The sequence below is a fragment of the Diachasmimorpha longicaudata genome, chromosome 3, assembly GCF_034640455.1.
Source record: "Diachasmimorpha longicaudata isolate KC_UGA_2023 chromosome 3, iyDiaLong2, whole genome shotgun sequence".
Classification (NCBI taxonomy): domain Eukaryota; kingdom Metazoa; phylum Arthropoda; class Insecta; order Hymenoptera; family Braconidae; genus Diachasmimorpha; species Diachasmimorpha longicaudata.
In genome coordinates this window covers 9,359,523-9,380,147 of record NC_087227.1, presented here as the reverse complement: position 1 = coordinate 9,380,147, position 20,625 = coordinate 9,359,523, and the positions used below count along the sequence as shown (strand labels likewise).

The window sequence follows — 20,625 nt, the reverse complement described above, 5'->3', positions numbered from 1 at the left end:
TCAATGGACACAACTCACGTGAGAAAAAAGTCAACAGAAGTTGGTAGAAAAAAAATCTAACAACTAATTTCCATTCGTTAACAATTTTGCAAATATATCGAGCGCAAACGTCCCCGACATCAATAGATTTGGCGGTAATGTCGAACACTACTGTTGGTAAAGGTGAGCTCTGACCTGAAGAACCAGTGTTTTTTTTAACTGTTCGCAGTAAAGTGTCTCATTGTTAAAAGAATTCCTTCACAATTAAACTGCAACCATCCTCAAGTAATTGGTGAGAGATATCAATACTAATGTGTGTTAACATTTAATCATGTCTGTGTTTATTTAAATTTTGAAAAGGACTTTTGGAATTCTCTAACCTTTGTTGTGATGTTTTTTAAATGAAATTTTACTTTCCTTGAAAAATCTCGTGACCATGCTCGAATGGGAAACACTCCTTGGGTGTGCCCTGTTGTCTTGATGATGATTGTTAATTGTTGACAGATAAATGGAGAACATGACGAGCCCGGCATCATCATCGAAAGTCAGGTTGTTTACGCGATATGAGGTCTCACGGCATGACGAAACCGATGAGACTTGGATTATTATTCACAATAGTGTCTATGATGTCACTGACTTTCTTGCTAAGGTTTGATGGATTCTTTATTGCCATTTACAAGAAGACAGGAGGATAATTCCATCTCATGAACTTTCCATACATTCGACCCCCCACTCAATTCTATCGTCTCAGCCATTGTAAAATTCTCTTTTAAAAAATAAAAGTTCGAAACGCTAAGTAGTTTGGTTATGTAAGGTGAGAAGTTTGAAGAAAGGTGGTTGCAGAATAATTTTTTTACGTACGTAGCACCCTGGAGGTGCAGATCTCCTCATAGAACAATCAGGACTCGATGCAAGTGATCCTTTTGAAAACGTGGGGCATTCCAGTGACGCCCGGCAGATGATGGAAAAGTATAAAATTGGAGAAGTCGTGGAGGTAAAGAAAAACTATGAGAAATTGATTTCACATTTGTTAATTGTAGTTATGTCTAATATGCAAAATTCTAAATGTCCACAGGAGGAGAGAACTCCCCCCTGGAAAGACGATACAAAGCGAGATGGGGCGAATGGAACTGGAGAAGACGACGGATCCAGGTATTTTTTCATGTTTTAATTGCACCCGAGGTCATAACAAGTACTCTAAATTCTAACCGAGCTCTCAACTATTTTACTAACCCTGTTCCAACTTTATTCTGCTAACAGAAAAGATTCTGGATATCTTCAAAAATATTTTAACAATATCTATTGCATTTATTTATGAAGTCTATCAGCATTGAAATGGAAAAACAACGTGAGTAATTGGCTGATGGATTCAATGGAATGAGGATGAATTAATTCTACAATTAATTTGGTGAACAGTGTGACAAAATTTCACTCCCGTCATTAAATTCATCTTTAATCAGAACTCACTGATCTACTTAACTTCTTCATTATTAAATGGGATATTCCCTGCCAAATGAGTCTCAAGCCTTATCTGACATATCATCAGAAAAAAATTAGATGAATAGAACTGGATATTCAATTGTTTCTGCTAAGTAAAAGGGAAATACGATTAATCCAGAACAATTCTAAGGTTGTTGGCCGGCATGGAATACCTCAAATAAATTTATCGCGATAAAGAGTAAAGAAATCATGTAGTGCCCCACCCCCGTCAAGATTAAATCAAAATTGAATAGAAATTAATTAAGTTGTTTCGTTTTTCCACTTCACAACTGACGAAATTCGTCCACTGTCTTGCAAAAAAAATGCAAATAGTCGCTGCTGCGTGCTGATGTGATGATTGGCAATTGCAGTGGTTCATGGAGATCCTGGCTGATTCCAATCACCCTGGGAGTCCTCGCAACAATCGTATACCGTTATTTCATCGGTGCTCGCTGAAGAATACATTCCTCGATAACAGAAATGAGATTCGCAACTCAATATCTCATCCTTCACTCTCTCTAACGCTTTATCAGGGAGTTAATACACAAAGCCGAAGAGGGAGTAGATACAGCAAATTTGTTATATGAATACTTTTTATTATTTTTACATTGTATTATGTAGAACTAGGGAACGTTCTTTTTCATGTGCGAATATCCAGGGATCAGTGGGCCTAGCGATGATAGTCAAATGTCATGAATATATTTACATACGTTCTATTGAATATTTTCTGGACAAATGTCAAATACTTCTGCCATTGTAGCACAAGTTCAATAGCGAAACGATTCACGGGGAAATGGATTTATGTAAATTTTTCATGGTGTTCCTCCTGAAATGATTATTGCTTGTTTATGAAACTATTTCATTGACTCACTCATGTTCTACTCGAAAGAATCAATTTATTTCCCTGCAAAATATTGTTTCGTGGAGGAAAACACTTTTTAGGCAAGAAAATTTTGTATATGGGAACGTTAATCTTTTCGGCAGCGTTATTTTTTTCCTCGGTGGCTGATCAAGTGAATAATATAGTTTCATAAAATTTAGTAATTGCAGGAAGAGCAGGAAAAGTTGAATTCAAAGGGTAAAGGACTTAGTCATGTTTTATCACTTGGCCGCTCGGATTTATTGAATGTAATTTCTATCTATGGAAAACAGATCTTTTCGGCTATGACTCGCTATTACTGTGTATGATTCTCGTTATAATAAATCAAAATGAAACACGAGGGAACATTTATTGATTGAAGAATACCATTCGCTAGATAATTATCGTGAAATTAAATTTTTACAGATCCGAAATCCCCGAAGAACCCTCAAGTACAAACAGCCTGAAGTAGGAAAATCCCAAACACAAATAAAACCTATGGGATATATAATAATTCAACTACTCCTCTACCCCCCTCCCTCCCCCGAAATCCCCCGAAAAAAGCCCTCGCCCTAAAATCGCTCCAAATGAAAATAAAAGAGCCAGTGCTACGACGAGGCTGTCGAGAAAAAAAATTGAATGAGCGGAGGCGAACGAAGGAGAAGAGGGAGAGTATCGAGCGGCGCTCGGGGGAGTATTCGGTAGCGCCGACGCCAGGGGAAAATGTACGAGCAGGAGCGGCCGGTGGGCACAACTGCTCACTCACACCCCGAGTGCACATCGCTCTCGCTATTGAGTATCACCAACCGGCGAAATATCGTCAATTGCATCACGCCCATTTTGTCACGAGTTATTGCGTTTGAATAGTAAATTCTCGTCTCTTTCCTCACCCCTGGTCCACCTGTGATTTGTTCAGTTCGCCAAATTTCCAGAGCAAAACGGTAAAAGTAAACAGTGCAGAAGAGAATCGTTTTGACGATAATACTCGAGACACTTGAGTTTAATTGCTAGACCTGCAGTTGACACGAGGGGACTTTGTCATAAACGAGTTACTGGTCAAGAGGCACAAGAGACTGAGGAGGACAGAGTGGTAGATATTATTTAACGTCGGCAAAGTGTCATGAGAGGCGGTTTCACGATCCGCCCTTCTTATCACTCCTTCCTAGAGTCATGCATGCCGCGCCTTTCAAACGAGGTAAGATATTTTCTATTATCACTTTTTTTATTTATTTATTTTCACGAAGATGGAGGGGTATTTTTATCTCTTCTGCGTTGCTCATCAATTGATCCCAATACTCGATCTCGTTGTGGGAATTGTGGAGCCTCTGGGGGCCTGGGGCTTCGTGATTTGGCCAATGAATGTGCCTGCTTATCCAGTTAACTCAATCAACTCAATATCACTCGATGAATAGCTTTTTCGCGCCAATTTAAGAAAGCGACGCGACTCGTTTATTTTCGTCGCACTCAGACTGACTGAGAATAAAGTTGCTTCGACGGAATGGTGCAATTTCACGGTGGATTTTCGTCATTGGGAGGAGAGGACACGTGCGCCCATCCGGATGATGGGGTGATTTTTTTTGGTAGCAAAGGGAGGACGAGAATTTTTCGAGACGCAAAGTTTCTCAAAGAAAATTTTCTTTCCCTCATTGCAAGCTATTTTCCCTCTGATAAATTTCAATCCACGAGTTTCCTGATTAAAGTAACGACGCATTTCTGAGAAAACTTTCTTTTTCCGAGTGGAGTTGGTCACCCAGTGCAAACTTGCGACTTGGCCATCTCCTCAGGGATTTGCTGACGTGTTATTTGGTTCATCTGTCTAAGCAGGTTCTTTTTCCACAGGCCGATGACAAGTATAATAAGAGATTTTTCCTTGAGATTGAGGCATCGAAAATAAACTTGATTACCAATCCACGCATTTATTACTCTATAATTGTTGACTTATCACCTAAATGAATTGCCTTGAATGAAAGTCGCCCAAAACCTTTTGTAATTCTGAGGAATTTTCCCCAAAAAAATCCTCTTCACATTTTCACGTGGAACCGACCATTACCCAGCTCATTCAACATTAACGAAAATGTATTTGGTCGTTGCTTGATCGACTCTCCTCCTATAACGCAATTTTGTAACTAAACAAAGTTGAGACGGTTGCTGTTGTACTTATAAATTGCCATCACCTTGAGTTCAATTGATTGAGCGCTTGGACGCGTGGTAACGCTATCCAACACATTTCGGGGCTATATAATTGCGTCGGATTCCCCTCCATCAACAATACAATTACACGTGGAACAGCTGGAGATTCCCACCATGAATCATTAACGCCTCTCCCTCTTATTCCCCCCGAATATTCGTGAATTTCTCCATGTTATGTAATTCTCTCACTCTCCAGTAGTACAAACGTTAATTGCGTCGTCCCATCAGGATAACAGGGGAAATGGAAGTTTTGAAATAATTGTTTCTGGTGAATATTTTCTCTGATTGTCGGACGCTTGGACGAATTTCAAGGAAATCGAGTCAAGTGCAGACAGTGGATTTTTGACAGTATCGTACTGTCTATTTTCGTCAAACTCACGCGTTGGACAGATTGAAATAACTACCTCCGACGCGATTAAATATAGATCACTCGAAATTTCTCTGTCTTTTCATTCGAGTATCGACGAATCGATTCATCCATAGATGATTCTTCTTTTCTGATTTATTTTCGTCTTCTGCGACGAAGGGCTTTTGATTGAAATCCGACGCCATTTGTAAAACCACATGAGAGTATAACGCCTGGACAATGAGAAGTGATTGAACGTGACGCCGAGACTCGAATTACCTCCAGGAATTGAATGTCATTTTTGCGTTTCAAAAATTTTATTGAATTTTTCAATGCGCAGATGATACAACTGAACGTGAAGCTGCGGATGTTGAAGAGTCAATTTTTATTACTCCCTAGTTACGCAATTATTTCACTAGCGAAGGGATTTACAAAAAAATCTCACGATAGGTTTTTTGCGGGAAATTTCATCAGTTACAGAAAAGGTCATACGACATTTTCTCCCAAAACCAATCATTTTTGAAATAATTCCATATTTCAGGAGACTAAAAATTAGCAGTTGTTTTTTTTCTGTGATTCGCACTCGTCCAAAACTCCCGGAAGTTGTAGAATCGTCGGCTATTTTCATTCATATCGACATTCCTTAAGTTTTAACTGCAGTAATGACATTGGGAAAATGCCATTCAGGTCAATACGGTGAACAGCAGCGTCTGCGGTCACCTTTAGACACCCGCTCACTTGTCTCTAAATAATTCCAATACACCAGATGACAATTTCCCCCTATTAAAACCGAAATTACTCTAGAGTAATAAATTCCACATGAGCGATTTTAACGATCGTGAGACGAAACTGATAATATCACGAGATCTCAAGAGAGCTAAGATTATTCAGTTGACTCAATCCAATTGCAACCGAGATTATCAGTGAATAGCTCCTGTCTTTTTCTAGGAGATTAGATTTGACGTATTTTATGATGTATTCCTTGGAGAACTTTCAAGTGTCTTCGAGGTATTTTTACTCGTCGAATTTGTCAATTAAATTGCGTGTACATTTATATTTTACGAAATTTCGACTCGTAGCTCTGATGTTCGTCTACAAAAATAGAAAATCATTTCTCATGCATGGCCCACCACTTCGGAAACTCCAATACTTATCTCGACTCTCCTGGGCAGCCTGAGATTACGTGTTTTCTTTCTATAAATCAAAGGACCTACAAGTAAAAAAAAAATATTAAAGTCTTGCTGCTTTGAAATTCTCCCCGATGACGCCATAAATACCTTAATCACAAATATCGAAATATTTCAGCAACTGGCAGGGATGAAACCTCACCAAATCACGAATCACCCCACGGCAATGGGGTCCTGGAGATGCCGTGCACAAGTGACGCGGCCCCCAGCAACAGCCGTAATCGTTGGAAATTTCGTCGAAGTGACTCCTACGAGACAAATGGACTGGGTGCACCTGTGGTGCACAACCAAACGGGAGACGAAGGGTGCGGAGGGCTGGAGGGGAAGGACCCAGAGACGAACGACCCTGTTCACCTCAAGAGACGGGTGGGACTCGTCAGTGGGGTGGCTCTAATCGTTGGAACAATGATCGGATCTGGAATATTTGTATCACCCTCGGGTTTACTAGTGCGCACTGGTAGCATTGGCATTAGTTTTCTGGTGTGGACTGCGTGTGGTGTTCTGAGCCTCTTCGGGGCGCTGGCATACGCCGAACTGGGTACGATGAACACAAGCAGCGGAGCTGAGTACGCATATTTCATGGATGCATTTGGTGCACCACCGGCTTTTCTATTCTCCTGGACATCAACACTGGTTCTCAAGCCATCGCAGATGGCAATCATCTGCCTGTCATTTGCCCAGTACGCGGTGGAGGCTTTTGCCTCTGACTGCCAGCCTCCGGAGCACTTGGTGAAGCTCGTTGCCCTTCTGGCAATTGTTCTGATCCTTCTCATCAACTGTTACAGCGTTAATCTGGCTACTGGTGTGCAAAATGCATTCACCGCTGCCAAACTCATTGCCATTCTGGTGGTGATTGCTGGGGGAACTTGGTCATTGGCTAAGGGCAATACTCAGCATCTCAGTGGGGCTTTTCAGCCAATGGATGGGGGAGATCTCATCAATGTGGGGAGACTTGCCACTGCTTTCTATACTGGCCTGTGGGCGTACGATGGATGGAATAATCTCAATTATGTTACGGAGGAGATCAAGGACCCTTCCAAGAATCTTCCGAGGTCCATTATGATTGGAATTCCCCTGGTCACTGTCTGCTATGCGCTTATCAATCTCTCGTATCTTGCTGTCATGTCGCCCACGGAGATGATCGAGAGCGAGGCTGTCGCTGTGGTAAGTTTATCGGAGGATTGAGGGTGGTATTGATTCATTCGAGGATTTTCCCTTCTAAATGAAAACATTGTAGTCCTTCTAATCTTAACTTTTGGATATGTTGAGATGCATGAGTGTAAATAAAATATTTCTACTAAGGGCTTGTCGAAGGGCTGGAGGGAGAGATAGTATTTGTAGAAGAGCTATTAAGTGCACGGAAGGGGAACAAGCACAAAGTGCACTGAATTTACACGACAAAAGGAAATGATCTGTAAAATGAAAAAGCGGAGGCATTTTGCTATAAAATTTTTATTAGCAAAAATAAATACCACGCGCAACGGAATAACAGTTTCTCACGTGCTTCCCAAGGGTGAGGGTCAAGTTCATGAAATTGAAATGGAAAATAGAATTCAATGGTTGGGGAGATTATTTGACTTAGCAAATAGTGGTCTTTGAAATTGGATTTGACTGTTGGACTTGGGAGGATTCAATTAAAAGTTTTTGATGGAAACATTCAATGTTGAAATTTCCAGAGCTTCTGCTGCACGATTCAATATTGTGAAAGTGTGGAAATGCTCCTGGGGGGATGAGCTCTATTTTGTATAAATATTCATGGTATTATATCCCGCATTAATTCAAGAGAATGCTTCACAAATTTTTTCACTCGTGAAATCGTTCATTACAGAGATGATCTCATACTCAACGAGATTAAAAAATCAGAATTCCTCCCTTCATTGAACTATCGCCTTCACACTCTATTCTGAGAGTCAATTGAATCCCCATTGTTCCCACATAACTCAAGCCTCCAACATTTCACTCGCAGTCAATAGATTTTATCATGATATTGACTTTGAAAGCGTCACATTCTCATCTACGTTGAACAATCAGGAGGCCGCGCCCTTATGTTAGAAAGCATGTGATCGTTACGTGATCATTATTTGCCCTTTTTGTTGATTATTCCTGGTGAATAAATTCGCAGAAATTTAATGTTTAATTTAAAATGTCCAACTTCTTATACTAAGAATTAAAGTTCCACTTTATATTCTCATTCCGATATATTCTTCCATCCCTTGAAATTGATCAAAGCCAGCGTCACAGTCTAAAAAAATCAGTCCAACGATATTCAATAAATCATCTCATCTCTCTTGTCTCTCCCCACAATTTCCTTCCATAATGCATGAAAAAAAAATCTTTTATTCACAGACATTCGGAAATCGCATTCTGGGAGTGATGGCATGGTTGATGCCTTTCTCAGTGGCAGTGAGTACCTTTGGCTCGGCAAATGGCACCCTCTTTGCCGCCGGACGCCTGTGCTTTGCCGCATCACGTCAAGGTCACCTTCTGGATTGCCTGAGTTACGTGCACGTGCGCCGTTTCACACCTGCCCCAGGTCTCATCTTCCACTCACTCGTAGCCGGTAAATATTTGATTCTTTCATTATCGTAATGGCAACGAATTGGTGAATTAACGTTGCGCAATTGTTGCAGCCACGATGGTCCTCTCTGGCAACATAGACTCACTCATCGACTTCTTCTCATTCACCGCTTGGATATTCTACGGTGGCTCGATGCTGGCTCTCCTGGTTATGCGTAAAACCCGGCCAAATCATCCCAGACCCTACAAGTGTCCGCTTGTTATACCCATTCTCGTGTTGGGAATATCCGTGTACCTGATTGTTGCTCCAATCATTGATAAACCGCAGATTGAGTATGTTTATGCCGCAGCTTTTATCGCTGCTGGTGTGTTTGTCTACCTCCCGTTTGTTAAGTATGGATATGTGCCCAAGTTTATGGGTAAGTATTCGCTTAATCTATTTTTTAAAAATTCATTCAGTTGCGAAGGAGAACTAACTGAGTGTGAGGAAAGATCTTTGATGTTTTCTCTTAAAAATACTATTTAACAAGATAACAAATGTATTTAAATATTTAATTCTACCTTCACGACTGAGTGCTTCGTCTCAAGAAGTTCATTTTTAGAGTCAAAAGTAAATAAGGAAATTTATGACTTACAGAAGCTGTCAATGTCTTTCTGCAAATGCTGTTGGAAGTGGCACCAACAGCAGCCGCTTACGATTGATTGACGAATCATTCGATTTCTGAATGAAATGAAATATTTTCAACTATTGATAATAAACATAAGGAATTACAAAGAGAAAGAGAATTTATCAGTGCCGAATCATTCCATTGGGGCATCCGATAATACGAAGATTATTTATATATTATACAAATAAATATTATTTTATTACTTGTTGTTTGTCGAGTAGATTACAATGTGAGATGATTAATTAATGACGAGATTATGGAGGTGGGAAAATTGAGAGTTTGTAGATCAATAATAAAAACATTTTAAAAATAATTGGAACACACTATTTATATTCATTTACCTTTATGTCTTCATTCACAGAATCAATTATTTTTACAATAATTTGGAGATGAACAATGAAAAAATGAATTCTTCATCTCGGAAAACTAACAATAGTTAAATAATATTTGAAATATAATTATCGTCATCTCCTCATGTTCTTCTTCTTCTCCACCTTTCCATAAACCTCCAAAATACCGGACTCCTTTTTCCTCCTTGTCTTTGCATTAACTTTAACTAAACTATGAGAAAAACCTGACTCTTTCTTCTTTATCCTCTCCACTCGGGCTTTCTCCCTGGCCTTCTTCACCTTCAGCTCCTTGTAATTCTCGTTCTTCCGACTTTTCACTGGTTTCCCACCGAGTTGGAGGACAAGAGCGACTTTTGCTTGGTTCTTCCTGGCTCCGGAGAACCCGGAGGCTCCGAATTTCATGACATCCCAACGGAGTCTCTTCATTTCCCGTTCCTGCTGACGTTTAGCTTCTTCAACTGAAGGTTTTCCACTATCTAGCTGCGATTTGCATTGAGAATCGGCATCTGGAGATGGGATTTTCTTCTTGTGAGCTATGTAAGTGACACTCTGGAAATCCTTTTCATGGTTTTTGTTCACTTGGGCACAACGAGTCGGAACGAAGTCTTCCATATTATCTGAAACAGGAATTTAATTATTAAAGATGGCAAGAACACTTTTTATAAATTAGGAAGGGCATCGTGTGGCGTGGTTGATATTAATATGGAATAAAGAATCTTACACTCTTCTTTTCGCAGTAGAAAAGATGAAGATAACACTAATGTCGGGGAATTCACGTGTCAAACGCGATTGTTGTTGTTTAGAGGTTATGTTTGGTCGAGGTATTATGTTGAGGTTGTCCATAAATAATGTACGGAGCGACCTCTGTCTGCAGTTGACTGAACAGCGACAGGAGGGGGGGGGGATTCGCGCGAAGTCTTTGAGTTTCTGATATATATTTTTGAGCTGTCAGAAAGATACGCAATTTTTTTGCCAGATGAATTGTATCATTAAGCCTCTGAGGTTACCTTCTTTGTTCACGTGATCATGAGATATTTCATTGGATCATGATACCTTCCAAAAATTCATAAAACCCGAAAAATTCCAATATCTCCCGCTCTCAGTTAGCGGGAACGTCGTGGCTGAAGATCACCCAATCATCGTTGCCACCGCCATTTTTCCACGCCGCTCCCCGCGAATCAAAGCCCCCATTCGCGGACACACGAGCGCCCCCCTCCAGCAGTTTTCCCCCAGACGTTGGTGCAATTGCGTGTTTGAGCCTGCCGGCACCACACATCCTGGTGTTTGAATGCTTATTCCGAGGAGATAAATCCTCATCAGTAAAATAAGAATTCTCTCCCAGTCCTCCTCATTGCCCCGCGTGGAAATCACTCCCGAGAGTCGCGTTCGAGCGTTAGATTTAGCAAAAGTCTGCACAAAGGTATTCTTCCTGCTGTGTGGCGTCATCAGAAATTCGGGGTAAGTGTTTACATTTTTTCCGTGTGTCTGTGGCGTCCGGAGAACAAAGAGTTCCTTAGTCTGCCAGTGCCCTTCGGTGCGTTTAAATCAACAAGAAATTATATTTTTCATCTCAAATTTCATCGTCTTGCATTCTGAAAATTCCAGTGACGAAATAAATGGCGGGGAGTAACGCTAGAAATCGAGAAGAGGTGGTATTTACGATAGTGTCTCTTCTCGTGACAGAGAAGCCATCGTACAACATTCCGATTCCCAAGCTCGAGTCATTGTACAGATCGACAGAGTCCGAGAGGATTCCGTATAAACTGCTCGGTTACCCCTCGATTGTGGAATTTTTAAGGACAATTCCACAGATTCAGTTAGTTGTGCGTGACGGTACCCATTTCATAAATTTTCTGGGCTCGGAGAAGACTCGAGAACTGACTGATCTGGTGGTGAAGCAAAAAACCAGTCAAAAGTGCCAGAGGAGTAGATCCACGGCTCGAACAAAGGGTCCCCGTGGAGTACCATCTGGATATTTTAGCAGAAGCCAGAGTGCATTATCCCCACGAATGAGTGACAATTTCTTGCGATTGTGCTCGGAAACTCTTGAGATTCTCGAAAAATCGCCGATCAAACTTACGAAGACTATCCTGATGTACAAGGTGCGGGAGAAGAAGCCGGGCTACTTCGATATGCAGACCCTCAACGACGTTCTGCACAGTCTCGGGGGGAAAGTCATCATCGACGATCAGATGGTGTCCGCAGCAAGCAAGGTTGGACGACAGCATGAGATTTCGTGGGATAGTAATCAACAGGAACCACCACCACCCAAGAATCCAGTGATCGTGAGGAATGCCCAGGTGGAGGAAGAGGATGAATCTGGTATCGATGATTACGGGGATTACGATAACAATCAGGTGACCGTCAAGAACGATAAACTGGTGGCGGCAATCTCCGCGGGACAGGAGGCGCCACAAATAACTCAGAGAGATGCTCGAGGAAACGAGGAGAATCTGGGTGTCAACGATCCCAGGACTCAGGCCGAGGTGGAGATGATCATCAACGAGAGAATGAGGTTCAGGCTTGAGAAGTTAATTCAAAATTGTCCTGGGGGGATCTGGTGCTCGGAACTGGCAAAAATGTACTATGAGAAGTACAATTTAAATCTTGAATGGCAGCAGCTGGGGTTCAACAGTCTGAGCGATCTCGTTCTTCATCTTCCTGATATCTTCTACTGCGTTCAGCCCAGTCCCACAGCCGACTTCAGGGTGTTCGATGCCAAGAATAGAGACAAAGGAGAGGCTGTCATGCCTGTCAAGTTGACTTTGAGTGCCATTCATCGGATTTATCCGGATCCTGAGGACGAGGTGAGGGCGATACCTGCTAGATTATCCCCTGAGACTGGTAATCGACTGATTCCCGAGGATGCTGTGCCACTCGGTGAAAGCGTTGGGCAGGTTCTCATTGACTCTTTCAATCAGGAGGATAAGGGTTACGAGGAAATCGTTGTCTGTGATGCTTTCACTCCTTCGTTCTTTTGGATTCACCTGAGGAGAAAGATTTACAAGCATACTAGTATGATGGACGAAATGCAGTGCGTACCTTATGGAATTCCAGCGAATTATTCAGTAGTTCAGTGGAATTGCAGGATATATAATTTTATCCTCGTTCCAGATATTCTATTACTTGAGCTCTCATTTGAATTATTTTTATATTAAACTTTATTGGTCACTATTTGAATGTTGATTCGGGATCGCTCTTGATTACTATTTTATATGGAATTATAGGGTGTTCTACGACCAAAAAGCTAGCAGTTACGGTGTACCTCTGATTCTTCTTGAGAAGGGGCTGAATGTTGTCTGCAAATTCTATGGGAAATGGCACAGAGGAATCGTGAAAAATATCGAGCCAGATGCAGAGTCAACGACAGCTGTAAGTGAAGGCAACCATTCATTCGTATACTTCATTTCTGAATTTATCCAGAAATTTTAAATGGACTCTTCAATCAGTCCAATTTTATATCTTATTGACAACATGAAAATTAAATTCAATTGACATAAGTTGAAGTGGGCGGATTTTATTGTCTATGAAACAGTAAAATCATAAATAATCTCACGAATGAATAATCTGCTTGCAGATTCTTTTTTACGACTATGGAACTCTGCACAAATATCCGGCCAATGAAATTTACTTCCTCCATCGGATTTTCTCGAATTTACCAGCCCAGGCAATTCCCTGTGGCCTTTACAATATTAAGCCACCAGAGGATTATGAAGCTCTCCGAAATCCGGATGGCAAGGTGAGATGGTCCATCGACACCAGTCGTCGGTTTGTTCAACGAGTTCATGACAGACCATTGGTTGCCATTTGTGGAAAAAAATTTTATGAGGTGAGTTATCGTTGTAATAACTGTCCACGAGGAAATTTTTAATAATATAATTTTATAAAATTGAGAGAAGAATCTGAATAGTCTTTTTAATGTCCCCCAGAATTTTTGTTTTCATGTGTACAAGGTATTCCTATTCTCCATTATTTCCAGAACAACTCAATGTTGCTCAGTCTGACAGACACATCGAGCGACGAGGACGTAAATATCGGCGAATGGCTGGTGAATGATGGGCTTGCGGTGTACGGTTCGATGGTGCGTATCAGGCCAAAAAATTTCCCATACAAACAATCACTGACTTGTAAAGCTCCTCAACCTTATAAGAAATCCCGTAAAGCCATAAAGAAATTAATTTCAATTGTAAAGACCTCACCCCCATCCGATGTATCAAAATTATCGAACACTAGGGGAAGTATTAGTAAAGTCGAGAGTTTGAGAACCAAATTTTTTGAGAAAAAACCAGCTAAATCAGCAGCGACATGCCCCACATGTGGTCATGCCATTGTTAATTTACCTGATCCTAAAATCGAGCAAGTCCCCGATATTCCTAGAGTCAATGGAGTCGTATCTCCAGTCGAGGCAGAAGTAATGCCTCAGGTGGGTAAATTATACGATGAAGTTCCTCGTCTCCATGGAACTGCCATGCAGATGATTGGACACTGGGTAGAGACTGGCTACATGCCAGGAATAGCAATCCCTCCAGCGAGAGAATCATCTGATGAATGGATGGAGAGGGGGCTCACCGCGGATGACATTCCCGTACAGTCGAACCGATCAGCTGATCAAATTGAAATTCCTTTAAAATTCGATGAGAAAACTCAGACTCCAGAAGAAATTTTCGTCGAAGCTCCTTATACCCCAGAGAATGAAACTGTAGTCTCTATCGAGGTTGGAATGAAACCTCTGCACCTGCTGCCACCAGTCACTATTGATGTGGATGACACGGTGTCTGAGTTTGAGACAGTCATGAAACCCCAGAGACAGGTTCTTCAGAGTGGAATTATTGATTGGGAGACTTTCACGATCATCGATACAAATTCCGAGCCAAAGCCAGTGGAAAAAGGAGAACTGTTCAAGATCATCCCAAAACCCAAACGAAAAATTGTTGCGACTGATGAACTACTCGATGACGCATCGTGGGGAGGTGGTGCAGCAGAGTGGGAAGAAGAATTGGGGGAAATCAAACAGGAGATGATTCTACCGATTATCAATCAGGCTTTGAGGAATAATAAGAAGGAATTGAAGTACTCGAGGGTTGTTGTTCGGAGAGATATCCCAGGGGAGAGACACACTTCCAATGGTCTTGGACAATCGTCCGAGACTTCAGGAGTCCCTATCACTGAGTTAAAGAAGACTGAAGAGAAAAGAAGTGGAGGAGAAGAACCATCAGAACTTTCTCCTTCAGTTGCAGTAAATAATTCGGTTGCTAACAAAGAATATGCTGAGTTGGATGGGGTTTTACAGTCATTGGATGTGCAACCATCATCGTTGAACGCTGTTAATGGGGGTTTGCCAGGAGAAGAGACTAGAATTAATGAAGAAGCTGGAGCAAATGGAGACCTAGAAGATAACGAGAAGACGATTGAATTTTCCCCACTCCTCGAGACAACTCCAGGAATTACGGAAGGGCTCAGTCCCACGATACTCATTGAAGAAATTCCTTCAGCTGAACGAGAATTAGACGACACCATCATTCAAGATAATCTCGAGGAAGTCAATTATTCGCTTGATACAGAAACTCCAAGGCAGCAGAGAGTTCTCATCGAAGAATTGTCGTTCTCCGAAGATAGTGAGGGGGTAGACATGGTCTCGGTCTATGCTGAAATGTTGAAGAAGTCTCCGCGCTTCCTGAAACAAATCCTCGAGCCCCACAGTACTGAGGAATGCTCTGAGCTGGACTCTGACGATGAATCGAGGGAAATTTTTAATGACAAAGAGAGTATTGATAAGTCGATCGAGAAAATTGAAATAATCGATCAGGATGATGTCCCAGGAACTGTCGAGCCAACTGAGAAGAATAATAACGAGATAATTCCTACGGAATCAATTGACAATTCATTAACGTCCAAATTAAAATCAAAATATAGTGATGGCGAATCGTTAGAAGATAATTCAAGACTAGAATTGATTAACAACGAAAAGAATCAGTTAACAAACGGGATTTCTGAAGATTATACGTACATTCCTATCTACGATAGTTCCGATTTTTCATCTGATGATGAAGAATTCGATGTTTATCTTGCTGGTGAAGATAAATTCTATGGGTTGAGCCCGGACATCGGGAGACTTAGAGAAATAACGATAAATGGAACTTATGTGAAAGATATCAGCAATGAAGAAAATTGCAAACTGCTTAGCTTGAAATCATCTGATGAGATTAAGAGAGATGAGGATGATGATGATGTCGAAGAGGTGTACAGATCTCCTGAAGAGACTGATGACTCGTTCGTAAGTGTTTCGACACTTTCAGATTAATTTTTCCCTTTTCTGCCTTATCTTTCATATTTTGTTCGGGTTGATGGTATGACCTCAGTTGGTTCTGGCGAATCATTCGTTTTATTTTCTTTAGTTTTGATACTGACGTTTGGGGATGGTGTTGAACGATTTTGCCATTGGATTTTTATGGAGTGGAATGGGAATTTTATAGTACAGAAATTTAATACTCGCCATCTGTATAATTCAGAAACTAAAATTTAGATAAAAATATCTAGGAATTAATGATACCGATTGAATCGTGATCTAATGGAGAGTCTATTAAGTTTAATTCAGTGACTAAATTAATGTGAAATATTCTAAATAGGCGAACAAAAATTAGGTAAATATATCTAATTAAAGATAACGAAGAAAATAAAGTTCCGTTACTTTGAAACCAAATGTATGATACCTTATAAAGCATAATAAAGTAAGCGAAAAATCTGAATGGTCTCGTTATTTACGAATGTCCCCCTCTGGTTTCAGGGAGTGAAAGTCGATCCCGACGATTTAAAACAATACACTGAGGACTACGACTGGGATCGGACGGAAGATGCCTTGCAGAAGTCTCAAGCAACTGCAGGAAATAGTGAAAATAATCCCATCATTCAGAATCTCGTGGTTAATGGTGTTATTGCCTCGACTCGGCTGGCTGAGCGTGGGGCACAGATGATGGGTCTTATCGACATTATTAAAATCATGAATTCCAAGGGAATGGACATGTCTATGATCGACGTAGAGTCCATCTTTTTACTGGAGAAAGTCATCCACGAGGACTGGGAGAAGTACTGCCCAGAGAAGCCCCACTCCTCCTGGAGCTTTTTAACCCAAACAATTCAAAATGAAAATGACGAGACAACAGTTCCCGTTAACGGAATCGATCAGTCGTTGAATGGCACACGTGACGTAGCCTGTGCGACGTTGGAGCTTGAGGAGGAGCTAGGGGGCTTCCAGGAGTCCCTCAGTACCTCCCAGAACGCCAAAGAGATTGACGAAAGTCAGGGAGCACAAATCTTTACAGATATTCACCGATATGTCAACGTTCAGGAGGTGCCGGTGGGGCTGGAGTCTTTGGATGAAAATGATATGGAGGATCTCGGCACCTTCGACTCTGGGAGCTCCATCAGGATCCTGGATGAGTGCGACGAGTCCATGTACTCTGCTTACGATCTAGCTGACACCAATCCCTTCAAGATTGATCTGATATCAAGGGCAACATCTCCTTTTTCAGAGCATGTCGAGCAGAAGGTACTGCCTCCCCCCATTCCCCCACGCACCAAGAAACAATGCAGTATGTCCACTCTGTCTCGAGTTGATGATGAGGCAGTCTCAGAAGGGAATAGCACCGTGTCTCAGAGCTTCAGCAGGTCTGATATCGAGATGTGGACGAACCATAATTATTTGTTTGTTCAGCAGAATGGAAACTGGACGTCTTCAGAGGTTTGTCAACCTCCAGAACCGTCTAGAGGTATTTCTGTGCCCCCAGGATTCAAACCCGTGGCCCCACTGAAGAGTCCACAAAAAGAGCTGCCCAAAAATGAAAATGAAATTCCGGAATTCAATTCCGCAAATACGATTTTCAATGTTTTGTCAACCACTCAGGAAAATAGATCGTTCAGACAACCGGACTGCCTGCAAGTCGAGCTCTTAAGAGGCCCAGTGTTCATCTTCTTCATGAATGGCTCTGGCTGGATAACTATCGATCAGTTCAGACGGGCTTTCACGAACTTCGCTGATAATCTTGCCATCACAAATATTCTCCTTGAACGACGTGATGAGACCTGTCTCAGAGTTATCAGGAGAGAGGAGAACCCTAGAATGTTCAATATTATCGAGAGGAAGGTAGTGGGGAGTGACAATTACGCACAGGCAAGGTATGATGCGTTCTATCTCGTGGGTGTGAATATCGTGATGTGCAAGATGTTGAGGGCCTTTGGTCTTGTGTCCCAAGAGGATCTCCGGCAATACACTAGTAACTGTGGAGTGTCTCATCATCCTGTCCTCCACGACTTTGCACAAATCTTCAGGGCTTGTAAGGAGGCCATCAGACAAATGAATAATTAAGCTTTATCTTTTTGTTTAAACGAGCAGAGAAGTTGTCTGAATCAAGTCAAAAGCTTTTGTTTTTTTTTTCACATCATTAATTTTTATTGTTTATGAGGATCTGACAGCAGACCTTGGGTATCAATATCGTCCGGAGATTTGTTCCTGGGGAACGATGACACGTTGACGTTGATGTTTCATTAATCATAGCGTTTGTTAAAAAGTATTTTTTTTAGTTTAAAACGACTAAAAGGTGTATTTAGTTTTTTTTACTCGAGCAATTTTCTAACGAAACTGTTGAAATGACAATAAATATAATGCCATGACTTCGGAAAGAGGGATTGGAAGTTCGTTGTTTTCTTTTCTCTTTACTGGGGAGATGAACAAATGACGAGTGGTTTTGGAATGGGAAGGATGAGATTCATTATTTCGAGGAATTGATGAATTATGCCCCATGGGGAGAGTAAAAAAGAGAAGAATGAGAATAAGATTGTGGAGAAGAGGGTGGAAGAGACAGGGCCGGCTATTACTGGGGTGTACGATTACTTTCGAAATTTGTTTGCGAGGTTGAAACAACAAAGTGAGTTGATGATTTTGGTTATCTTTGTGATTTTTCTAGAGCATTATCTATTGTGGAGCTACACCTAGATAATTTAATTTCATGTTTTATCTTAACAATTTTTGTTAATCGTGATGTATTGAGAAGGCCCAAGTGTATTGGTTATTTTTTTCCGAGTGACAGGCTTTCCTACTGTTCTAGTTGAATATGAGAAGCCTTCATTTATCATAAATATTCCAAATTCTTATTGTGAGGATAAAATTTTTCCAAGACAATTTACCATTAAAAAATCTGTGAGATTATTTCTTTCGATTTAAATTTAAAAATATAATCAGACTTTTATCGAGACTTCTTCAAATCTAAAAACCCTCAACCAACCACAATGTTTCTTCCAATTGAGGAGAAAATCAAAGGACTATTCGATAAAATCTATAAAATTGTTGAGGATTTCCTCGAGCATGAGATGAAGGGCCTGAAGAATCACACGGAGGAGGATTTAGATAAGATTAAAAAAATTCTCACGGAGTACAAATCCACTATTGTCAAAATATTTGAAGACCATTCAAAATCCACTGATGAAGTGAAAGAGAAATTGCAGAAAAGAGTCGTCACTGCAGAGGAATTCGACGAGTTCATTAAAATCTCTGAAGGGAAATTGAATGAGTTGAAAAAAATTACTGAAAATCTGACAGAGTTCCTCGTCTTGCCCGAGCTGGATTCGTTCAAGCAGAATCTCAAGAACACCTTGAACCAGGATAATGAGGGGATAATGAGTGCGCGCAGACAGCTCGTGCATTCCTTGAAGGTAGATGGAATTGTTTATGATATCAGGATTTTTTAATATTATGCATAGAAAAATTATGTAATCTAATTTTCTCCAGGGATTAATCCTTTATTATCGGGAACTCCTCTTCCACAGGATTCTCTTGTACAGAAGCCCGTGCCTCCAAAATTGCCGCTGTCAGAAATAAAAATTCCAGACATGCAGTCGAAGAAGTCCACTTCGACATCACAAGAGGAAAAATTCGTTCCCAAGTCCATTATCTCCCCGGAAATTCGAAATAAACTCAGAAAATTCAGTTTCACGAAGCACTTCAACTCTGAAACCGCGACGGGACGTGCGAACGTATGGCAATTCCACATAATTAATTCCAGAAAATTGATTTCTATTGTCTTTCGAATACTCTCGGTGATTACCTTGCAGGTAGCCAAATTAACAATCGCCGGAATCGTCTTGGGGCTTCTCTACTGGCGTCGCAAACGATCTCAGGCTCAACAATAAAATTGTAACAAAATTAAATAATTGAGATCTTTCAACTGAACAAAGAGGGCAGTGACTTATTCATGTAATTGCGGTTCATAAATTCAATTCAATTCAATAACTAATAGAAGTTTGACAAAATCAGTGGTCCTATACTGTCCGAGTATTTCAAATTTCAAATTACTCAAAATTCAGCGGCAGTGCTCTCTCCTGCCATCTTTCATGAGTCCCTGCAACCTCGTTTTTCTCCTGCTTGTAATTTTTCTACGGCTAAAAAGTGGAAAATCCCAGCTGAGTGTTGCACACAAATCTCGTACTCTCTTCTTATTTAAATAAAATAATTAAGAAAATATGACGCAGGAAGGTGAGAAGTTAACTGGAATCCACAAATACTTCAACAGCACGACAGTGAATGGCCGTGCGAATGTGAGTATCCAAAATTCGACTTTCTAACCTCCACCCCCTGTAAATTACAACTAAAAAGCTGATGTTTTAATTTGATTTGTTAATAAAATCAGGTGGCGAAATTCACTCTTAGCGTACTAGGTCTTGTCATCGCCTACAATGTCCTGAAGCCAAAGAAAGCCAAGCCAGCACCTACTCAGTAGAATCAGGGAGAATATGTTATGGAGGTGTAGCTGATCGAGATGTGGACCTATCGCTTATGTAACACCTACCGATTATTCGTATCTTCGTATATTGTTAGTATCTTCAAAATTACTTTCTGCTCCCTTCAAATAAATGACTAAATAAATACTCCATTTATTATCACTTTTTCATGCTTTACTGACCCTTATGAGTGTGAAGAAGGATGGATTTCAGTGGCAACGTAGTGATTTAGTTGTGAGATTTATTTAAGGTTCCTCGAGTGTTTTCCTCTGTTTTCTAT

The 20,625-nt window shown here is 40.9% G+C and overlaps 6 protein-coding genes across 11 annotated transcripts; 5 read left to right on the top strand and 1 right to left on the bottom strand.

The window, feature by feature from the left end:
• The first annotated feature begins 6 nt into the window (after nucleotides 1-6).
• Nucleotides 7-2,678, top strand: LOC135160873 (cytochrome b5-like). 5 transcript variants are annotated; one of them, XR_010298643.1, is made up of 6 exons: nucleotides 7-271; nucleotides 484-628; nucleotides 845-973; nucleotides 1,055-1,131; nucleotides 1,240-1,387; nucleotides 1,792-2,678. XR_010298643.1 is itself a non-coding variant. In XM_064117962.1 (6 exons), the coding sequence occupies exons 2-5, from the start codon at nucleotides 488-490 to the stop codon at nucleotides 1,295-1,297; spliced, it is 405 nt and encodes a 134-aa protein (XP_063974032.1). In that variant the 5' UTR covers nucleotides 7-271; nucleotides 484-487; the 3' UTR covers nucleotides 1,298-1,327; nucleotides 1,792-2,678. The 5 variants fall into 5 exon arrangements, 4 of the variants coding, with proteins under 4 accessions (XP_063974032.1, XP_063974033.1, XP_063974031.1 ...); XM_064117962.1 differs by having other exon boundaries at nucleotides 1,240-1,327; XM_064117963.1 differs by lacking the exon at nucleotides 1,240-1,387.
• Nucleotides 2,679-2,942: 264 nt separating this feature from the next.
• On the top strand, nucleotides 2,943-9,427 carry LOC135160869 (b(0,+)-type amino acid transporter 1). Its single transcript, XM_064117955.1, has 5 exons — nucleotides 2,943-3,512; nucleotides 6,159-7,204; nucleotides 8,387-8,600; nucleotides 8,671-8,976; nucleotides 9,195-9,427. The coding sequence occupies exons 1-5, from the start codon at nucleotides 3,488-3,490 to the stop codon at nucleotides 9,257-9,259; spliced, it is 1,656 nt and encodes a 551-aa protein (XP_063974025.1). The 5' UTR covers nucleotides 2,943-3,487; the 3' UTR covers nucleotides 9,260-9,427.
• Nucleotides 9,428-9,535: 108 nt separating this feature from the next.
• LOC135160872 (uncharacterized) lies at nucleotides 9,536-10,410 on the bottom strand. The gene is made up of 2 exons (XM_064117958.1): nucleotides 10,297-10,410; nucleotides 9,536-10,192 (listed from the first exon to the last, which is right to left on the bottom strand). The coding sequence occupies exon 2, from the start codon at nucleotides 10,185-10,187 to the stop codon at nucleotides 9,690-9,692; it is 498 nt and encodes a 165-aa protein (XP_063974028.1). The 5' UTR covers nucleotides 10,188-10,192; nucleotides 10,297-10,410; the 3' UTR covers nucleotides 9,536-9,689.
• Nucleotides 10,411-10,819: 409 nt separating this feature from the next.
• LOC135160829 (uncharacterized) lies at nucleotides 10,820-18,263 on the top strand. Of its 2 annotated transcripts, XM_064117874.1 has the most exons (6): nucleotides 10,820-11,033; nucleotides 11,181-12,609; nucleotides 12,803-12,947; nucleotides 13,153-13,404; nucleotides 13,555-13,656; nucleotides 16,360-18,263. In XM_064117874.1, the coding sequence occupies exons 2-6, from the start codon at nucleotides 11,192-11,194 to the stop codon at nucleotides 17,935-17,937; spliced, it is 3,495 nt and encodes a 1,164-aa protein (XP_063973944.1). In that variant the 5' UTR covers nucleotides 10,820-11,033; nucleotides 11,181-11,191; the 3' UTR covers nucleotides 17,938-18,263. The 2 variants fall into 2 exon arrangements, with proteins under 2 accessions (XP_063973944.1, XP_063973945.1); XM_064117875.1 differs by lacking the exon at nucleotides 10,820-11,033 and having other exon boundaries at nucleotides 11,046-12,609.
• Nucleotides 18,264-18,363: 100 nt separating this feature from the next.
• LOC135160854 (GRIP and coiled-coil domain-containing protein 2-like) lies at nucleotides 18,364-19,934 on the top strand. Its single transcript, XM_064117937.1, has 4 exons — nucleotides 18,364-18,496; nucleotides 18,811-19,280; nucleotides 19,395-19,601; nucleotides 19,680-19,934. Exons 1-4 carry the CDS (start codon nucleotides 18,364-18,366, stop codon nucleotides 19,755-19,757), a joined length of 888 nt encoding a protein of 295 aa, XP_063974007.1. The 3' UTR covers nucleotides 19,758-19,934.
• Nucleotides 19,935-19,981: 47 nt separating this feature from the next.
• On the top strand, nucleotides 19,982-20,507 carry Neb-cgp (Neb-cGP). Its single transcript, XM_064117946.1, has 2 exons — nucleotides 19,982-20,162; nucleotides 20,255-20,507. The coding sequence occupies exons 1-2, from the start codon at nucleotides 20,088-20,090 to the stop codon at nucleotides 20,342-20,344; spliced, it is 165 nt and encodes a 54-aa protein (XP_063974016.1). The 5' UTR covers nucleotides 19,982-20,087; the 3' UTR covers nucleotides 20,345-20,507.
• Nucleotides 20,508-20,625: the final 118 nt, after the last annotated feature.

Bases quoted from the DNA above. Each gene is read 5' to 3' on its own strand.
- LOC135160873 (XM_064117961.1), top strand. From the start codon at position 488: ATGGAGAACATGACGAGCCCGGCATCATCATCGAAAGTCAGGTTGTTT. The intron at 974-1,054 runs GTAAAGAAAAAC...AAATGTCCACAG, and splicing joins AAATTGGAGAAGTCGTGGAG to GAGGAGAGAACTCCCCCCTG. The intron at 1,132-1,829 runs GTATTTTTTCAT...TGGCAATTGCAG, and splicing joins GGAGAAGACGACGGATCCAG to TGGTTCATGGAGATCCTGGC.
- LOC135160869 (XM_064117955.1), top strand. From the start codon at position 3,488: ATGCATGCCGCGCCTTTCAAACGAG. The intron at 8,601-8,670 runs GTAAATATTTGA...CAATTGTTGCAG, and splicing joins CTTCCACTCACTCGTAGCCG to CCACGATGGTCCTCTCTGGC. The intron at 8,977-9,194 runs GTAAGTATTCGC...TATGACTTACAG, and splicing joins ATATGTGCCCAAGTTTATGG to AAGCTGTCAATGTCTTTCTG.
- LOC135160872 (XM_064117958.1), bottom strand. From the start codon at position 10,187: ATGGAAGACTTCGTTCCGACTCGTTGTGCCCAAGTGAACAAAAACCAT.
- LOC135160829 (XM_064117874.1), top strand. From the start codon at position 11,192: ATGGCGGGGAGTAACGCTAGAAATCGAGAAGAGGTGGTATTTACGATA. The intron at 12,610-12,802 runs GTGCGTACCTTA...ATGGAATTATAG, and splicing joins AGTATGATGGACGAAATGCA to GGTGTTCTACGACCAAAAAG. The intron at 13,405-13,554 runs GTGAGTTATCGT...CATTATTTCCAG, and splicing joins GTGGAAAAAAATTTTATGAG to AACAACTCAATGTTGCTCAG.
- LOC135160854 (XM_064117937.1), top strand. From the start codon at position 18,364: ATGCCCCATGGGGAGAGTAAAAAAGAGAAGAATGAGAATAAGATTGTG. The intron at 18,497-18,810 runs GTGAGTTGATGA...AAATATAATCAG, and splicing joins TGCGAGGTTGAAACAACAAA to ACTTTTATCGAGACTTCTTC. The intron at 19,602-19,679 runs GTATGGCAATTC...ATTACCTTGCAG, and splicing joins CCGCGACGGGACGTGCGAAC to GTAGCCAAATTAACAATCGC.
- Neb-cgp (XM_064117946.1), top strand. From the start codon at position 20,088: ATGACGCAGGAAGGTGAGAAGTTAACTGGAATCCACAAATACTTCAAC. The intron at 20,163-20,254 runs GTGAGTATCCAA...TAATAAAATCAG, and splicing joins CAGTGAATGGCCGTGCGAAT to GTGGCGAAATTCACTCTTAG.